This window comes from Dreissena polymorpha, chromosome 2 (genome assembly GCF_020536995.1).
Source record: "Dreissena polymorpha isolate Duluth1 chromosome 2, UMN_Dpol_1.0, whole genome shotgun sequence".
In the NCBI taxonomy this organism is placed as follows: domain Eukaryota; kingdom Metazoa; phylum Mollusca; class Bivalvia; order Myida; family Dreissenidae; genus Dreissena; species Dreissena polymorpha.
The window spans coordinates 123,867,287-123,881,629 of record NC_068356.1 but is presented as its reverse complement, the minus strand read 5'-3'; the positions used below and the strand labels follow the sequence as shown (position 1 = coordinate 123,881,629).

Below are 14,343 nucleotides of genomic sequence, written 5' to 3'. Positions count from 1 at the left end.
TGAATAATTCGTGTTTTGTTGTGTGTAATATTCTGTAATATATGAAAACCTGATAAGTCGTCGTAAATGTAGGACTAAAAGATGTTAATAGGAATTTCCCTTCCTAATAATGTTTCTGGATAAATGAATAAACGGTATTCTAGTATAAGCCAATGTAAAATACATTTAGCATACAATTTGGCAAGTTCAACACTGACAAAATCCGTATATTCTTTAGCCATGCGATTTAATGTATTATCCATACTCGTGAACAGGATGGGTTCTGCTTTATCGAAGGCCAGTGCTACTATAACGGCACTTTTCACATTTCACAAAAGATGATATGCGATCCTCTCGCAAACCAAACATCATGGACAACGTATACACCTGGTATGAATTAATTTATCGTATTGTGACTGCGGTATTCTAGCTTACATAATATTCCTAATTTGCATAACACGGAATCCGGTAAATGCCATATTGAATATAGCCAGTCACGATTTTCAGGTATACACACCACAATAAAAGTGACGCTCGAATTGAAACTCGACAATGTTTAACGAACAGAGACATTTAAAGACGCCACGCGACATTTGAAACGACAAGCAACATTATATTGCGCAAATGTCGTGCAATTGTGGACTGTCGACTTACATCCATGGAGAACGACATACGTTATTTAAAGCGATGCGCGACATTTTAAACGACGCACAACATTATATCAAGCAAATATCACGCACAATATCGTTTGTGGAGTGTCTACCGGTATGTCAGAAAATTATTAAGCGAATGATGAGTGTGTCTAGTTAAAGAGCTAACAAGTTCATGTTCAAATTTCGCGTGTCGTCTTTAATTGTTGCTCTTCGTTTTAAATTGTCGAGTATTGCATCGTGCGTTGATTTCATTGTCGTTTGTCTAGCTCAAAGGTCGATAGGCGACATTCAATGTTTCAATACTTTTATTACATCACTCAGTTGCTTGGTTCAACTGTATCACATTTATTCCTGCCCGAGATAATGTTGGAGATGGTACAATAACAAATGTTTATTGAAGATAATTACTTCTTTCACACCGATATATATTGTTGTTCCCTGTGATCTTTATTTACGTCATGCACAAGACAATGGCTTCTAAAACACATTTAAAGTAGTGTTGATACCAATCTTATACAGATGTACTGTATCATCAGTAAATGGCTTATGTAAGGCATCCCATTAAGCTATCATATTTGACATATTTTAAGTTATTTGTTCAATAATCATTTCAATAATTAACCTATATGGCAACAACGTTATTTTGCAACATAGGTCGTATATAATAATGGCAAAATGTATTTGATTTTGTTGTAATAAAAAGGTTTAAAAGCGCTTTTTTCGTAAACTCTCTAAAAACATTTAATTAACTTCGATGTAAGCATGGTTTATTACATTACAATAAAAAAGCATGTTAGTGTATTGATGTATTTCATCAATGAATTGGATCCATACAGTTTTCTTTACGCATATTGTAATGTCATACGTCATCATGCCTGTACTAAGCAAATCAGCATTACATCCATACATACAAAGTGTAAATGGGAATGGTAACTGTTTGATATTAAAAAAATAATGGAAATTCATGTTCAGAAACCAAATGCTTTCATTAGATGTAATCGAAACATTAACGAAAATTCTAATTCGGCACTTCTGTTAATCATCGATTTTAAGACATTGAATTGTATCTGTTTGCTTTTGATCCACAGATTGCAAACAGGATGAATTTTGCAAGACGAAACGTAATTCTGTCTGCGAAATCATAAACAATACAGTACACTGTTCATGTGCTCGCGGCTACAAACAAAATGAATCAGATTCAAACATCTGTGCAGGTCCGAATTTTTTGTTACTTTGAGAATTCCATAGATTTAAAGATTTATCAAAAACCAAAGATAACATTACATTCTTATACAATATTTAGTTCGCATGGCTGATATGTATTTGCAATTGAAATGGATTATAATAAAGCCTGTGCATTTGTATTAAAAATATATATTTAATTTCAGAAATTTCAGAGACAAATACTGTTCCGGATGAAGGTTAGCGATAATTTACTTGTTGTGACAATAACTAGATTGATATATTTCAAATAATAAAACAAGTAAACGAGTAACTTGATATTTACATTCTAAAGTCAATATTTGTCAATAAAATGTTGTATTATTCTACCCACAGTTTATGATGGCATACACAGTCATGTAAATCTTGAAGTTAAGTTAAACTACATCTTGCCGCAAGGTTTAACATTGAATTCATCAACTACCTACGAACGATACGAACTTGAACTTCGTACCAAGGTAAGGTCACATTGAAAATGCATGTTCCTTTATTATGCAAATCGTAACTACTGTCACGTTACAGTTAAATCACGTACAAAGATAAAACATTCATATTGGAAATATTACATAAGTGCGATACTTTCATTAACAATTAAATCTCTGACTTATTCAGTGGAATGTTATATGGTGTTATTCGATTGCAAGTGTTTTCTTGTCTAATATTACACGCCATTTTCTTTCATTAGCTTACAGAATACTATAAAGGCCTTCTTGGAGAACAGTTTTCTAAAGTGGTTATTAAAGAGATTAAGTACGTATACGTAGATCAATCATTGGCATTAGATCTATATTAACGACATGATCTTTATTTAAACTTTGTTTTGATACAAACAAAAAACACGTTACCATTCAATGTAAAATTACGATTAGAACACTTAAATAAAGAGTAAATCAACAATGAATTTTGTTCAGTTGTTGCATCCTTTAAACGTAATGTAATACTTAAAAAAAACTAACAACTCAGTGTATGTACAATTGTAAACACATCCCCATACGAAGGTACGTTTGATATTTTTTTACTTGTAAAAGCAATGTGTGTGCATACAAGTGTCCCATGGTTATGTTAACTGGTTTATGGTATGTTTTCTCCTGCATTGAATTAGTAATTGATCACTTGCCTTACATTTAACATTAGTGGGAGGTAACAATATATATTCTTTTCTGATAGGGTTTCTTTAATTTGCATATTAAAGTCATTCCTTTTATATCATACCTATATCGAAGCATTTTCTTTTTTATGCATTTGGTTGCTAGTTTAATGCCACTGTCTGTATCTCTTGTAAGTACTTTCATACACACTACGTTATGGAGCGCTATATTATACGCGAACAATTTATTTATAACGCAACATGTCATACTTTGATAAACAATTTTCGGTTGATTATTTTAATCAATCATTAACATATTTGGTCGTTTAATATATAAATGCTTGTGAATTTTAATTACAGAGTGCTGAAGCTATTTTAACATTAAATAATAGTTCTTTTCTATTGAAGATGCATGTTTGGTTTTAGAATCGGAAGTTTAATCGTAGAACATTGGGTGCTTTACGTCCAAAATGAGCATAATACTGTCAATGTTTATGACGCGTTGACTCGTCATTCGGAAAGGCCGCTGGTGATCTTTGATCAGACAGTACACGTGTTGAATGTATCAATTGATAACAACGAAGGTACATCTTTGTATTATTTTAAGTTTGGATACAAACACACTGACTTTCAATGCCAAACTCATGCATCTATAAATACAACAACAAAACACAGTTATATTTTACTTATTATCCTAACAATGTACTACTTTTTTATCCTCTTAATACTTTACTTGATAATTGTGTACGCAAAATTGTTTCTTCGATCCACTCAGGATGTACATCGCCTATGACATGTAGCAAGAAGAAGAACTCTCTCTGCGAAGTCTGGGAAGGTGTAACGCGGTGTTCTTGCATTCGAGGTTACATCGAAAGTGAAACTACCCCAAACACATGTGACGGTATGGATGTTTAATTTTAGTCATACTATGGAATATTCTTACGAAAAGCAATACAAAAAAAGTTTTGGGTCGTGTAATGTTAATGAATGAGCAACTTCTATATAGAATACATTTGCAAATAAATTCCTTGTAACGTTTTTACATAAAAGATGAAATATTTGATGGCAACGTTCACGATGAAAAATGTAGTCAGGTATAGCGACAAATATTGTTTGATAGATTGGGCCATATTCTTAAATACAACAACAGCTAAACAAACTTATATGTGCTATTTATCAAAATATTAAACTTGTCTTAACTGGCATGCGGCTGCAATTATAGCGTGAAAAATATGCCGAAAGATGCGAGGCTTGAAACCACTATTTAACAAAACATTGACAAGAACAGCGATATTTTAATTTTGCTATTTTTGTTTACATTTAAATTGAAACCAAACCAGATCATCTACAATGTACTAAATAATAATGAGAATCACACACTCAATCATGTATGTTAATTATCAAAACGGGTTTTGGTTATGTAACCTTTTATTACGTTTTGCATTTGAACACGCATATGCTTAAATGCTAGATGATATGCTATTTATTGATTTGTAAATTTTTTATTATAAAGGTTTGTTATTTACGACACGAAATCATATGTTATTTATTAACTAACTTAATTTTGGCCTTTTAATGAATTGTTTAGCTTCGCTCAACTGTTTTTAAACGTGCAAATGCTTATTATCTTCATTTATTGTTATTATTTGCTTGTGAGCGTATATCGTACACTCAAATGTACTCGAAAATATTTGGCACTATCTTATGTCAATAATTATAATGTAAATTAACTAGTAGTTTGATGTTTGTTTAATATATTTCTTTGCAGAAAATACCCATGCAATCATTAAGCCGGACGAAAACGCTTGTAAGTAATTTAACATTCTTTTATAACTGTTACTGCATGTTTCTAATTCACGGGCTTTGTCAAATATAACATATTTGAACTAGGCGCAAATTGCTAAGATGATCGCGGTTATCTGATGTATTCATGGTGTAATACTGCCACTCTCTGTATTTTATGTACAGTGTCTGATGACGCCCACGGGGTCTTGCAAGTGGAAATAAAGTTGGGCTACTCATTACCTCTGCACAAATCCTTAAATACGTCCGACACTTACGATCAGTATGTAAAAGAACTTAACACATCGGTAAGTAATTGCGTAAACTTTTAAGAGGTTGCCATGTTAAAGTACTTATTTAGCACTCGTCACCTTCAATTTGCAAAACAACTTACCGTAATATTTTAATATACGCGAAAACATCTTACGTACATTTTAAATATTAGAATAATATTGATTAATTTAATGTTGAAGATTTTTCTAGATTGTGTTCAAAGATTTTTGTATAGTTAGTTTTCTAGTCTGTATGCCTTATCCTAAGTCCATGTATAAGTCGTATTTGAAATAACATCTAAACACGGAAGGGTTTTTCAAATACTCGTAAAATATTATTGTACAATATGTAAGCAAAGTATAAATCAATGCACGTTAGTCAAGCATCATTGCTATTGACTCCTTAAAATAACGCTTGGTAGTCTTCGAATATTGTTAAAACAGTAATAATTTATAATAAAACCTCTAGCCCACCCCTGATCTAATATATTTCCTTATTTATAATGAACGCTTAATCATTAATATTTGACCAGACTTAATCTTTTTATATTTTATCAACATTATTTTAGCAGAATACACATTCATTTTATTCCAATTTACAAATTCATATATTTAAACCATTACGATATATACATTCAGATTCTCACAAACAAATGAAAGAAAAAAAGGACTATACTTTGATTTAAAAATAATGTCCTATAACAAACACACATATATTTATCTTTATAATTAACCCCTACTATATGCAATTTATTTTGTATTTTCTGTTGTTTTGTTTTTTAATTATGTATATGGTTTTATTCCTAAGAACATTTATGGTTAAAATGACCCTTTTTACTATTAAATCTCTGTTGACATTACTGTGCTGTCATAATGTAGTTGACCGAGTTCTACAAAGACGAAATAGGGCATTGGCTTTCAAAAGTAGTCATTCGAGATATAAGGTATTTATTAAGTATATCTTTTGTTTTAAAGTTATCTACCCAATATCAATAAAAAACGGTTAGTCATTTACAAAAAATATAGTTTTTTTTTGTATTTTGTAAAAAGATAAATAAGCTTAATGCGATATAGTGATAGTAATTTAAATATCAATCACGATAATCCAGTTCCGTATAATACATGTAGTGTGAATGTCATTTAAATATCAATCAAAATAATCAAATTCTGTATAATTATGTTAATTTCATTTAACAATCAATAATTTGTTTGTTTTCCAAGAACAGGAAGTCTATATGTGGACCACTTTGTTGTATATCAAAAGCGAGAACAAATTTTGAGCGATGTGACACATGCGGTGGTGAAATTGGCCGAGAACGGTCTTGTAATTTATCGTAAAACATACAACGTCACCAATGCTTTCATCGGTGAAGATAAAGGTAAATTATTAGTATCTGACACAATAACGCATTTATTTCGATTTTTAGTTTTTACACTCATTGGTTATTAAGTTGTTAACATCATAAAACGAAATGAAAATTACTGACGATCCATTATGTTCTTTTTGGCAAACAAAGTGATGAAACTTTAGAACATTTAATCTGGGAATGCCAGATATCTAAAACAATTATTGACGAAATGCTACCAGGACAATCTTTTCCTATCATTGATAAGACAACTTTCTTTCTTGGATATTTAACAAAGTCTGCTAGTACCATAAATAATGTAATTTTATTTTTAAAGCTATACTTATACAAGTGTTAAACGAATAAAATCATTCCAAGCATAGCAGGAGCCAAGAAATACCTAACATATGAATATGCTAACATGAAAAAATTTCAATTTAAAAAAATAATTAAGAATCCTTTGATACTGAATGGGAACTTTTTTATACCATGTTATCACAGACTTAGAATTTAAACGTGAGGATTGTTGTAGTTGCATCTGTTATTACAATGTATACATCATTTATACAACATTGTTTATCTGTACACACTGAAAAATACTATATCATTAAATGCACCTATTAAGTTTTCTCTCTATGCCTTTACATCTGTTAGTAAAATTTATATATATATTTATATATATATATATACACTGGAAAATGTCTTTTCTTTTTCTTATTTCTTTTTTAACGCAAAATTAAAAGCATCATATAGATAACCTTAGATTTTTTGCATTTATAAAGCGTATATAACGCTAAAAAACAACGAAAATTTCGTATAGCATTTCGTAAAATAAAGTAAACACCTAAACAATCAGGTTTCCTTATAGCAATAACCACAATTTCAACGCTAGATGTGGTCTGATTACATAGATTTTTACAGATACACAATGCTCGTTTTTATTTTTTTGTGCCACAATTCCATTTTAATTTCCAGCGAATATATCTATTCATGCGACACACCACATTAGTGTTCATATGTCGTATAAATAGATATCGTTGCTGGAAATTAAAATGGAGTTAAATATGCAAAACAATAATTAAAAGGAGCATTTTGTATCTACAAACATCTATTTTACCAGACCACATCTGGCGTTGAAATTTCGGCAATTGCCATAAGGAACACTGATTTTTATTGGTTAAGTTTATTTTACGAAATATTGTACGAAATTTTCGTTGATTTTGAGTAGTAATGTTACTTTAATTTTTGCTTTTGATCTCTTCATCTCTGATTGCATCACATCATTGTGTTTATGATTTAATATTATATTTGTTTTAGTTTTAAATGTATAACGTATTGAAAACTTCCTTTATCAATTCTGTATTTTGTTAAATCTGCATAATCAGAGAATCATACATAATGCAATTTAACACTTTAGTTATCTTTCATAAACAAAGGTGCAATATAATTTAGAAAGAATAATCACGTACGTTCATGTAAAATTATATTTAGTAAGTATGTAAAACAGCTACTTTGAAGTGTTTTATTTTTTAAATATGTGTTGTGTATGAATGTTTTCAACACAACTTTGTTTATATACTCCCTTTAAGTACATGTACATGAACTGCTACATATAAAACATGTATGTATGTAATACTATATATTGAAAATAAAATTTTGGAGTTTAAACAAAAAAACAAAAAACAAAACAACAACATCATAAAACAAATGCGTATATGAATGTTAAAGGTTTAACAACAATACTACATCCACTAATACCAAGGTGTTTTTTTGCGTATGCATATATGCAATAAAGTTTAATTGCACGTGTATATTATTTAACGCACCCGTAATGATTTCCCGCGATTTCTTCGAAGATTGAAGAGCCTTTTTACTTGTTTACTTATGAATATCTATTTAAGCAGGTACTTATGTGAAGTTGTCGTGGCCGAGTGGTGAAGGCGATAAACTAAAAATATTTTGGGATCTTCCGGCGCAGGTGCGAATCCTGCCGACAACGCATACTTTTTGCGACGCGTTTTATTTCGTTTCTAACGAAATTTTATTTCTTATAACATTTAAGCTATGTTTATTGTTAAATATGTTTCAATTTTTATTCACATTCTTCAATTTTTAAAATTAAAACAACCTTATGACTAAATTGGGTGATTTACTACTGAAAATACGAATCATGCATGTTGCATTTTCATTTTTATTTCAAAAAGTAAACTGTAAATCAGTCTATTTCTTGGTATTTTTGCTGTATATTGTGTATCCATAAAAACTAAGGTCAAAATATTACTTAAATTATACTATTTTGAATTTTATGACGCTTTTTTTTTTACCAACCCAATTTCTACTTGGCTGAAACTACTTACATTTCATGGCGCTCTTCCATAGATAACAAGTTATAAAAAATAAATGTCTGTAAAAGAATACTTATTTCATCTTGTTTAAACTTTACACCTTTACACCATCTGTACACACCAACTGCATGCCCATATTTGGAAATCTGGATGCATTATGGAACTTTCATATACCCCAGGGTTGCAAATAAACTAGACAAAAGCCGAGCGTGGGGGTGGTTTTGAAAAAAAATCAGTATATTGTTTTAAGCATTGAAAACCTACCTAAACATTTGCATGTAGTTTTGTGAAATGATGCTGATTAAGAAAATAATACATTATATTATATTTGGAAAGGTGCCCATTACGGGTGCGCTACCTCAAAGAGGTTATTCTACCTTTTACGTGTTAGCCACGTGAAAGCCGTTGATCATTTGTTCTACACAGGAAGACACATTCCATTTTAAATATATACTATGGCACGAGTATCTGAAATTGTAACGAACTAATCAAAATAATCTTGCTTAAATTTTCTTTGGCAAGTTCCCTTACACGACAATTCGGAAGAGAAGAAGTCTGCAAAATGCCGTGTATATACAAGTATCCATCCATGTAACGATGACGAACAATGTGAGGTAGACGCTACGGTCGTTCGTTGTGTGTAAGTACATATACAAACTGTTATTTTTTATTTTGTAAAGCTGAACCGTATTTAACACCATGACATTAATCCTTAAGAATTATTTCTTAGAACTTTTGGTATGTTTTCCTTAACAATAACCATAATATATATTGTTTTATTAACTATTCTACACATGTTGCGAAGGCATTGTTATCGGGCGCATAGTGTGTCCTGTGATGTAGCTTACCATTTATATTGAATTGTTAAAATAGTATGTGTTTAAGTCAAGAAGGTTTTTTGAAACATTTATATTTTCACGCGGTACTCAAGCAATTCTTTTTTCAATTTCAGTAAAAAGAAAATTACACAGGGTAAGTATTTCATTAGTCCCCTACCGGTAAAACCAGAGGGGACTTATGGTTTGCGCTCTGTGTGTCTGTCAGTCTGTCACACGTTTCTGGATCCTGTGATTTCTTTTAAAGTTTTTATTTTTTTTTATGAAACTTGAAGCATAGACAGATGGCAATATGGAGATTATGCACGTCATTTAATTTTGTTCCTACGTCAAGAATTCTGGTTGCTATGGCAACAAATAGACTAGAAATATTGCTGAAAATGGTGGAGTCTTACCGGTAGGAGACTTTTATTGCTTGGCAATAGTCTTGTTTGTTCTATTTTAATGTTAACGTTTCGAATGCTTGTTAAAAGTATGTATAATTGTTGTAACAAACAGTTGATTTCTTCTCTAAATGAGTGTTGTAACTAACAATTATTTTGTTCTCTAAATAAAAGTATAATGCGCTTGATTTGTATAAGAGGGACTGCATTATTATATTCGATGTTATCTATTATTTATATTTGCTCACAGATGCCGACTCGAAAATGCTCTTAATAGTTTCGGCTGCGGTTGGTGGTGTTTTGTTCCTGATCATTGTCGTGCTGGTGATCATTGTGTGCAAAAAGAAAGCCAAGCAGCCACTGGAGATGGACCATCTTGAACCGAAGGTGCATGACAACACGTACCAAGACATCTCCGCACGGGAAATGTCCGTGTTCAATGAGGACAAGTCGGATGTGTACAAGATCCCTCGCGCCAAATTGTCTGGGTCCCAGCTTGCCTTTCAACAGAGTCTAGCTGCAGACGTCAGGCCAAGCTCTCTGTATGAGAGGTAATACATAAGCATTTAACAAGATGCGTTGACATACAGAAGAAAACATTACTTGTGGTAAACAACGTTTTGTGTAAACAAATGGCATTTCGTAAAAAGCCAAATTATTGACAAAAAGGCTCTGATAGTATGCATTCAAAACTGGAGTATTTTGCCGTTTAAAAAACAACAACATTGTGCATTCAGTGCAAATGTCCTCAAACTATTTACTGGCCATATTTCATTATGAAATAAATCAATTTGTAAAGCACATGTTTGTAAAGCACGTGTTTGACATTTGCATAAATGAAGGGTCATCTTGTCATATTCCTCTCGTTAATTTTAATATTTTATCATGTATCACGGCCATATTCAATTTAATTGTTTTTGCAAACAGACAAACTGTCAGATTGGAAAACAGAAATAGGGAATGACAGAAAGCACACAAAATGTGTATACAAACGTTCATGATAATAAATGCAATGTTTGAGTTACTGCAGTATTAAGTTTTGTCATATATTTGAGTTGTAGTGACCCGACATTTCATTTCTGATGGAAACTAAAATTCGCAAAATGTCCACAAGGTCGTTTATAAATATTCCTGGTTTCTTTCAAGAATCTCCAGAAAATGCTGACGGATCGCAGGATCCGGCTTACGATATGTATTCTTCGATTTTTGCGGACGAACGGACATTCGGATGAATAGTAGATGAAATTGAAAGACATTTGAAACCTATACCTCATGTTTATGCAATGTTTCATGATAATATATTGTTTTCACCTGTTAATGCCATTTATAAGTTTATGAAGTCTGTGTAGTTCTTCGAAAAAAGGCAGGAACACATTGTGCAGACGGACTGACGAAAAGAAGGACAGACAGACAGACTGACGGTGGCGTTAGCCTATATTTACCTACGGTTTAATTGCGGGAGGGATGGTCATGTAATAAGTAACTACCACAAAAAAAGTTACATGAATATTTTAAGTAATTCATCTGGCAAAGTTGCACAACAGCCTTATAATTAGATGTATGTGCGTATAAGAATCATTACCTGATACATTCATCATTATTATATTATTATACATTCATCATTATTAGATTATTATACTTCTGCCGGAAACAATCTACGCATTTCGAGTGCATTATAATTAAGCCGAGTAGTATTTACATTGTTTATGAATATAGCAATTTATTACTTCTAATTTATGGTGCATGGTTTGTCTATGATACATAATTATTGTTTTAAATTCACAGAAATCGCCGTGAGACAGAGACCGATAGAAACCGATATGATGGGCCACAACGAGGTCAAAGTTACTACAATACTGGCATGCAGTTGTAACACGTGGATGTTATTTGTGTTTGTGGCTTAAATGCCTTAACAATAATGTAGTTTAACATAAAGTGTTTTTTAAGAATTATTACTTTTTTGCTAATTTTGTTGAATGCAAAAGCGAACATGTTTAATTTCTGTTTGTGAACGTGCATATAATCAGACTTTGATTTTTTTATGTATGAAATAGTCATTACCTATACACATGTTTTATCTTTGTTTGATTAATAAATGGAGTTGTCAATTATGATTCGTAAATAAATTTCTTCATGATTGTATTTAAATAATGTTGTATATAGGTAAACAAGATATATTTTTGGACTGTATAGACATTTCCAACAAAACTTATCAACTTTATCAAAACTTATTTGGACATAATCTTTCTGCGGCGTTTCAAAGCGGACATAAAAGTTTTAAACGTTATATCCATCAAATTATTCTTATCGACACATATTCTTCATAATTGTCGTATATCATTTTATAAATATGCGTCAAAAATAAATGTAATTTTTTCCTTCCTGCTTTTGTTTATATATCTATTTGATAATCCTTAATTAATAATTATTTACACGGCTTATTACGTTTAATGGCACAATGAAATAGAGGTTATGACACGTCTTGAACTTTCAAACCATATTTAATTTAGCAAGTTCAGGTATTTTGTTAATAATTGAGCCTTTAGCAAATTAAAAACATTTTTCATGGACGACTTTTTTGAAATGATGGTATGAAGTGACAACACATGTGAGGTCTTTTTCTTACATGCTTTTCAACTGGCAGATACAGTTAATATTTACGCTAACTTCATGATAAAACTGGAAAGTTATTTACATTGCGTGACGTCACTTGACATTGAAACCGCATTTCATCAAAATATGTTAGGTTCTGTGTTAGTAATCGAGCCTTTAGCAAGTTTCCAAACAAATTTCCTTGACGACTTTAAGTAAGTAAGTAAGTAAATATTTTATTCAAGTATCATGTACAAACATATATAGAAATAACAACAGACAATTTCAAAAAGGCATGCACCCGGCCCAAACGGGCCTATAAGACACATAATACATGATAAAACATTAAGCATGAAAACAGTAAGCGATTCAATGGTCAGTCACATAGTATATCAAGAATTATCGAGATAGTCATATCACAAATTCAGACGTCAATCAAAATATATATAGTCTTTATTGTAATTAGGAAAAATATATGTGCTAAATTGTCATTAAGTTGAGTAAATGAGTATTTTCCTGCTAAATCACATTCCATAATATTTCATGTAGCGCCAATAATAACGGAATGTAAGTTCTGACTTCAATGATGTTATATTTGTACATAATGTGATTTAAATCAAAACTCATACTTCAAAGTGTATGTAGTGATCGAAATATTAAACCTTGTGCGAAAATTCAAACTACACGGATGAAACATGAACACAATATAATATTTATTGTAATAATTAAATAAAAGTGTATTCTTAATCGAGCCGAAAGATCAAGATTTACACTTCAAGAAAATAAACAATATCAAGGGTTTTAAGTATGCGACTGATGAATTCAGAACATAAAACAGTAACAAAACGCCAGATGTATACTATTGGCGTCGCACTGGAGTGCGGCGACTAGTATGTAATGCATTTTTTTTTCGCTTATGGGAGGTAAGTTATTATACGGATCAATGTATATATTTTTGTTTTAAGAATATCTTGCATAGTGGTGATTTTTTGTGTAAATTAGTGTAAATAAGTACTGCATTTGTGCTTATAACATTTATTACAACATTTATTGCAAATAATGCAAAGCTAATTGTTTTAATTAATAACTGATCACAGGGGAAAGATCACCGGGACTGGGCAAATACGCGTAACTTTCTGGTTTTGTATAAAAACAAAACATAATCAAAATATATTTATTTTGTGTTTTTTCTAACAATAGCGCAGACTTTTGCTGTTCGAGTTTTGGTTAACGCGTATTTTCTTCAATTTTACAAGACGACAGCAATTACACGGTTTATTGCTTTATTGATAACCGTTACACTACAGTCAGTTATTAAGGCAGTAGGTGCCTAGTGAGATCGGGAATAGTCGATCGATATCGCCGTATTCGGAAAGCGTTTCGGCTATAAGCGATATCTACGGTAAAGTCCGGAAATTATACTAAATACACGAAATAAATTTGTATTTTTTTATTTAAGAGTTAAATTCGCTTTAAGATTTAATAACTATACAATACAAATATAAGTTAAATTAATTCGTTTCATAAAATATTTGTGTTCATGACGTCACGGTTGTTGACATTTTCTTAGCAAAATGAAAGTGCGAAATAAAAGCGAGCGATTTGCAAAATCGAAAAAGAAGCAAACACCGATCGACAACGTTGTGTTCGATAACAATTATTCATTTACCGAGCTCTGCGATGGCGATTTGTGTGAAAATGACTCGCGTAAAAGCTATTCGCATTTGCTAAACGGCGTGAAAAGAGTAAGCAGAAGTGGGTGGGGGGATGGAAGAAGATTGATTGACTCGTTGAGCTGGAGGTTTTGCTAAACAAATAACAGTATAGTCAGTTTTGTAATGTGTGTC

At 31.4% G+C, this 14,343-nt stretch overlaps 1 protein-coding gene and 1 non-coding gene across 2 annotated transcripts in view; both read left to right on the top strand.

The window, feature by feature from the left end:
• The window catches only part of LOC127868844 (uncharacterized), a 45,080-nt gene extending 32,798 nt beyond the window's left edge, over positions 1–12,282 (top strand). Inside the window, exons 60-74 of the mRNA XM_052410930.1 lie at positions 255–369; positions 1,721–1,846; positions 2,021–2,053; positions 2,190–2,311; positions 2,539–2,603; positions 3,367–3,524; positions 3,716–3,841; positions 4,709–4,747; positions 4,909–5,030; positions 5,874–5,938; positions 6,216–6,373; positions 9,208–9,325; positions 9,638–9,657; positions 10,155–10,455; positions 11,690–12,282. Coding sequence (XP_052266890.1) covers positions 255–369; positions 1,721–1,846; positions 2,021–2,053; positions 2,190–2,311; positions 2,539–2,603; positions 3,367–3,524; positions 3,716–3,841; positions 4,709–4,747; positions 4,909–5,030; positions 5,874–5,938; positions 6,216–6,373; positions 9,208–9,325; positions 9,638–9,657; positions 10,155–10,455; positions 11,690–11,777 — 1,656 coding nt within the window. The 3' untranslated portion in view covers positions 11,778–12,282. The remainder of the gene's footprint in view (positions 1–254; positions 370–1,720; positions 1,847–2,020; positions 2,054–2,189; positions 2,312–2,538; positions 2,604–3,366; positions 3,525–3,715; positions 3,842–4,708; positions 4,748–4,908; positions 5,031–5,873; positions 5,939–6,215; positions 6,374–9,207; positions 9,326–9,637; positions 9,658–10,154; positions 10,456–11,689) is intronic.
• On the top strand, positions 8,258–8,339 carry Trnaf-aaa (transfer RNA phenylalanine (anticodon AAA)). Its single transcript has one exon. It is a non-coding gene; the product is annotated as a tRNA-Phe (tRNA).
• Positions 12,283–14,343: the final 2,061 nt, after the last annotated feature.